This window comes from Nomascus leucogenys, chromosome 5, assembly GCF_006542625.1.
Source record: "Nomascus leucogenys isolate Asia chromosome 5, Asia_NLE_v1, whole genome shotgun sequence".
Lineage (NCBI taxonomy): Eukaryota > Metazoa > Chordata > Mammalia > Primates > Hylobatidae > Nomascus > Nomascus leucogenys.
This window is the reverse complement of record NC_044385.1, coordinates 122,013,998-122,020,127: the sequence shown is the minus strand read 5'-3', so window position 1 is coordinate 122,020,127 and position 6,130 is coordinate 122,013,998. Positions and strand designations below refer to the sequence as shown.

The window sequence follows — 6,130 nt, the reverse complement described above, 5'->3', positions numbered from 1 at the left end:
AAAGGATCTTGGGTAATAAACAATTTGGAAGGTAATATAAATGATCTCTGAACAATTTTAATTGTTCTCAGAGTAAAATGAAACAATGCTAAAACATCCCAGCAAATATTTATAAATGTTTTTAGCTCAACTCTCCATAAATCAGTGTGCTTTTTCATGTTTCTCATAAGATTTACACCTGAACAATTTTTAAGAGATGAGCTCACTGTGATTAAATAGTTAATTCAGTATGGTTACTTAACAGCTTGCTATTCCTGAGGTATAATGACCCTAACATGCTAAGCACAGGATCAAAGATGCTATCACTAAACTAAGAAAAAACAATAAAGTCATAGATTAGGAGAAAAAAATATAAAATCAAACCAAACCAAAACAAACAAAAAACTACAGGCAAGTGGAAAGTCATGGTTTGCAAAAAGACAACCCTAGAAGAGTATAAAAAGCCACAGATGGATCCTCTGAATAGTTGTATAAAATATTTCATCAAATTATTTTTGAGACTTTCGAGGTACAGCTTTAGTGTTATAATGCATTTTTTTATAAAATAGACTGTTTTATCAAAAATATTTATACATTCTGTTACAATATATTGCTTTTGCCCTCAATAACTGCCAATATAAAATCTGGATCCAGTGGCCTAAAATGTACAAATGCACTTAGTGTAAATGCTGGAGTTTGAGGTGTCTGCTTGGCCACTGTACAAAAGTGATGAAGTGGTAAAATTAAATAATAAGCCTACAACATAGAAAACATTAAAACTTGCACATATACATGTTCACAGCATCTATACAATGATAATCCCTATGGTTTAACCAAGTTATAGTTCCCTTCCACAGCAGACACAAAACCAAGGTGAACTAGGTTGGCAGATGTAGAGTGAATATCAAAAAAGGGGTAATTGGTTCACTGATTCTGGAAGATATGACTGAACATACTGAGCATCTAGACTTTGGGAATGCATACAGGTAACAATATCTTGGTTCAGCTGATTAAAAGTCCTCATTCTTAACATCTTAAGTAAATGCTGATCTTGTTTGTTTCAGCACTGTTTAATAAACAAAAAAAATTGTTTGGCAAGCAGCCCTGTTGGAAAGCTATAAGCCTCTATTACATGGTTGATAAAAAAGGCAATATAAAGTTTTCTAATAAATATAGAACATTTATAAAATAAGACATCAATTCATTGTTTTTTTTTTTAAATCAAGCCCCAAACTGTATACAAACTGCCATGTTTTTTGATATTACAGTAATGTCTTTTTTTAAAAAAAGGAGCATTTGCCTTATTCAAACAGAATCGTACTTTGTGTGAACAATAATAGCATTCCAAGCCCTTTTTTTCTTTTTGTAAAACATAGTTAAGTGATTAATTTTCCTTCCACTTAAGGCAGGCATATGGCAAACCTAGGGACTATAAAAAAGTGGTTTTTTTCTTTCTTTTTTAAAATAGACTATTGATCCAAAGTATTTGTGATGGATTTTCATGGCCGATGTTCACTCAACTTAAACTCCATGAAACTGTTCCCGGTGCTCATATTTACGCTGAAGTACAATGAGAAGCCACTTTTGAAGAAGTATTAGAATGGTACTTTTAAACAAATCTTCACGTGTTTCAATTAAAAGCAAAACAAAACAAAACTCAGAAGCTATTAGTGGCACAGGGAGCAAATGAAGGGTTGCTATTTTTAAGAGGTCTTCTTGTGAGTCAGTCAGCTTGGTTTCGCAGTGTCAAGCAACTTAACACCAATCAGCAGTGTAGTCAAAATCTCTGAACATTTCCTGCTCCTCTTCCGAAAGTATCCTTCGTTCTCGAGGTGGAGTCAGAATAGGTGCTTCTGAGGTAAATTCATCATCGAAATGACTAACATCTTCTCGTCCTCTTATGGTAGGTATAAATGGTGGCTTTACTTTTTTGTCCATCAGAGCGCTCCAATCAATTAGCCAGAAAAATGGGTGCTCTTTTACATCCTCTGCATCTTTCTCAGTAGCCCCAAGGCGCTGCTCAGGATTTCTTCTTAACAGACTTCTCATTATAGAAATGGCTACTGTAGATAAGAACCTTGGATACCTTACTTCACCATTTACAATATTGTCATAAACTTTCTCTTCAACCACACCAAAAAAGGGAGAGTCACCAACAAGCATTTCATATATAAGCATGCCAAGGGCCCACCAATCTACAGCCCTTGTATAAGAAGTTTCTGTTAATACTTCTGGGGCAAGATATAGAGGAGTGCCACAGAATGTGCTTGTTCTATCTCCATATCCCATTCCTTCTTTGCAAAGACCAAAATCAGCAATTTTCACAAAGCCCTCTGTATCTAGCAATAAGTTTTCCAATTTCAAATCTCTATGAACAATTTTGTGTTCATGTAAATACTGCAACCCAAGAACTACACAAGCAGCATAAAATACAGCTCTTGGTTGAGAAAAGACATCAGTACAAACGTGCATCGTTAGGTCCCCACCAGCAGCATATTCCATTACAAAGCAAACATGCTCTTTGGTTTGGAAACATGCAAAAAGGTTCATCAAAAAGGGATGCCTTACACTATTCACAGTTTCGAAAATTCTTTTTTCACGCATCAGGATGTCTACTTCATCTCGAGCCACAATATCTCCTTTCTTTAAGGCTTTTATAGCAAACATCTCATTTGTGTGTTTATATTCAGCTAAAAGCACCTTTCCAAATTGTCCTCTTCCCAAGACAGCATAACACCTGAAATCTTGTAGATTAATCTGAAACCTTTGCTGAGATCTATCCTCAAGTTCTTGAATACCACTATATTCTAGGCCTGACTGAGGAGTATCAGGCTTGTATTCAGATTGAGATTTTGGAAGTATATTATTTCTGTCATTCTCAATATCAAAAGCAGTCTCTGAATCCTGTCCTGGTGTATCCAAAACTCTTAATTCAGAAGATTCATCTATTTCTCCAAGGGAAGAAGCTCGTGGTGGGGCTGGAGGAGGTTCAGGCTCAAGATCAAAGTCCAGTTTCACTGCTGTAGAATCACTAGCTGGAGGTGTTAGTTCAGGGATGTCATCAACCACTGGCACTGTAGTAGGCACAGGAGCTTGAGGGCTGAAGGTGCCAGAATGATTTACTGTAGGAATAGCTCTTCTTACTAGCCTTCTCCAAATGGCAATAATAATATTCATTTGAGGAACTCTGAGAAATCTTTTGCCTTGTTGCTTTGAAAAAATTTTCTTTTGTTTTTGAAGTTTTGGTCTTCTTTCAATAACTGGATTAAAAAAGGTAACCTCTGCAAATAAAGTACCCTGTGGTTCCAAATAGAGACACATGCCATGCTGTTGGTTGTCTAAAAAATCTTCTAACCTCAGAAATTTTACAGCACAGAGAGACCGCCAATCACGCCAATAAACTGAAATTTCCAGTTCATGTGACCTGTCCAGTTCCAGTGTAAACTTCTGGTCCCATGACTGATTGGAAATAGGTTTCCAGCTAGTTTGGCCAACCACAGTATTATCGAGCTTCAAAACAGCACAGACATCATTGGACAAGTCATCGGTTTTTAGAAGATTTCCACTACTTCTGCTTTTACTTTTACTCGTTTTGCTCATGAAACATGATCTGGTTTCACTTGGACTCCAACCAGGCAGTGCAACTGATGTTGCTTTTGACCGTCCAGGGACATTCTCTAGGATATCTTGGCAGCCGATAAGACGCACTTCCAAAGTCCCTGTTAATGCTGCTGGTTTGGATGGTGTACTATATTGATTTTGTGTAGATATCATACTTTGACCTGGACTTAGTGTTGGTGATGCGGCAACAAGTGAAAGTTCTTCAATAATACTACTGCTTTTGGGATGATTCTTGGGGAGTTCATTTAATCTTTGCTCTAATGAATAATTTAAAAGGTCCAACTTCTGACTTGATTCATTAAATCTTGCTTGAGCTTCTGAAAGTGCTTTTCTGTCTGTTACTTTTCCTGAGCCAAGTAATTTCATTACATTCTTTGCACCTTCTGCTATTGCAAACTGTATCCTAAAATGATGCCTTAATTCTTCTATCCGAAGTTCAAGAGGACTTATCACAGGTTTTGTATTATCAAAAGCCAATTCATTAGTCTGGACTGCCTGAAGAATCTGCATTGGTATGACTTCTATTTTTGTCTTGCTGTCCTGGAGCAGTTGCTGAGCTATACCATGGAGTTTCTGATCCTTTGAAGATCCATTTGAATACATCTGTATCATATTCTCTGCATCTTGTTTTACTTTAAGTTCTATATCCAACTGTTTTTGTAGCACCTTCAATCTATTGTTGCTAGTAGAACAATGAGGGTCACTATTTGGAGTACCTGGAGTCACTGGGCAATCTGTAATATCTTCTGGATCTGATACAACAATATGTGCATTTAATTCCTGCAGCTTGTGATATAGTTCTTCTAATTTTTTATTTGATTTTTTCAAAATGTTGTCTACATAAGCCAAACTTTTTTTATCTGTTGTGACTTTCCTCAGATTTTCAGCTCCCTCTTTGATTTTCAGTTCTTTCCTTATTTCTCTCTTAATTCGATCCTTGATATCATCCAATTTCTGCTGCACCATTGTATCTGAAAAGTCTAATTTTTGAACAGCACTCACATTCTCAGAAAATGGAAGACTTCGGGAATCCCCCTGCAGTTCCCTGAGCAGAATCTCCCCCCGTTGGGGGTTGGACGCCATCGCGCTCTGGTATGGACTCCGCACCTGGACACAGCCGCCGCTGGCAAAGGGAGCCTTCAATCTATTGTTGCTAGGAGAACAACGAGGGTCACTATTTGGAATATCTGGAGTCCTTGGGCAATCCGTAATATCTTCTGGATCTGATACAACAATATGTGCATTTAATTCCTGCAGCTTGTGATGTAGTTCTTCTAATTTTTTATTTGACTTTTTCAAAATGTTGTCTACATAAGCCAAACTTTTTTTATCTCTTTTGACTTTCCTCAGATTTTCTGCTCCGTCTTTGATTTTCAGTTCTTTCCTTATTTCTCTCTTAATTCGATCCTTGATATCATCCAATTTCTGCTGCACCATTGTATCTGAAAAGTCTAATTTTTGAACAGCACTCACATTCTCAGAAAACGGAAGACTTCGGGAATCCCCCTGCAGTTCCCTGAGCAGACTCTCCCCCCGTTGGGGGTTGGACGCCATTGCGCTGTTATGGACTCCGCACATGGACGCGGCCGTGGCGGCCATGGCGAAGGGAGAAGGTGGGACGGAGCTCGGAGTGGGGGTGAGGAGAGGGGAGAGAAAGAAAAAAAAAAAACTAGGGATTCATGGAGGCGCAGCCCCTGCGGGAGGCGCGGCTTATTCCGTCTGGTTCATCCAGAGAGGCGGGGAATGAGGGCACTCCTAGCGGGCTTCCTCTCACTGCCTGCCGGCCGCCACCACCGCCCACACTGGAATGTTGGTCTAGTTGCTCTGGGTGACACCAGAATCCACCTCAAGTTTCTATGTTCTGAGCACTGCGGCCACCTATTGCATTTTTTTAAAAACTTGGAGTCAATGACATGGATGACCAGTTAATCAAGGCTGCCCACTTGGATGCCTTTTTTCATGTCTCTGAAAATTCAGAGAATTCATCGAACATTCACTAAGCATCTAGAGCCAGGAATGGTGTGGACACTTATTAAATTATTGCTGAATAAAATAGTAAACCACACTTACTTAGAGGCTGGTCTTGCAGATATTACAGAAACACTTGTCAATCATAAAACAAGATGCATGTGTTCTTATAACCTGCTGACCAGTTTATCAAAGTTCTCCTCAGAGTCTTCCTTAGGTAATTGCCCTCTATTCAGCTGGTTTCCCTAGCAACAGCTGACATCTTGAGAAAGGCAGCTGTGGCTCTGCCTCAGCTCCATCCATTGCTCACTCTAGTGCGTTTTTGTAATTTTCCGTAGCAGCAGCACCTATGTTCATGTTGTATTATCTTCTCATTGTTCTTGTGAATTTTTAAAAAGTAAGGGTGGGTTATATATACAGTTTGACTCATTTCCATTAAAAACAATTAAAATGATTGATAAAATGAAAACAAACAAAAAATTCACCATCATAAATATGTCTCCAAGCTGGCAAGAAAGTAAGGAATCCTCAGATTAAAAACTGAATCGAGACAGGCACCCAG

General features: G+C 38.4%; 1 protein-coding gene across 2 annotated transcripts; it reads right to left on the bottom strand.

The window, feature by feature from the left end:
• Nucleotides 1-1,270: 1,270 nt before the first annotated feature.
• On the bottom strand, nt 1,271-4,684 carry LOC100607912 (serine/threonine-protein kinase N2-like). Of its 2 annotated transcripts, XM_030813568.1 has the most exons (2): nt 3,382-4,684; nt 1,271-3,258 (listed from the first exon to the last, which is right to left on the bottom strand). In XM_030813568.1, the coding sequence occupies exons 1-2, from the start codon at nt 4,681-4,683 to the stop codon at nt 1,735-1,737; spliced, it is 2,826 nt and encodes a 941-aa protein (XP_030669428.1). In that variant the 5' UTR covers nt 4,684; the 3' UTR covers nt 1,271-1,734. The 2 variants fall into 2 exon arrangements, with proteins under 2 accessions (XP_030669428.1, XP_030669427.1); XM_030813567.1 differs by having other exon boundaries at nt 1,271-4,684.
• Nucleotides 4,685-6,130: the final 1,446 nt, after the last annotated feature.

Coding starts and splice junctions, on each gene's coding strand:
- LOC100607912 (XM_030813567.1), bottom strand. CDS start 4,683: ATGGCGTCCAACCCCCAACGGGGGGAGATTCTGCTCAGGGAACTGCAG.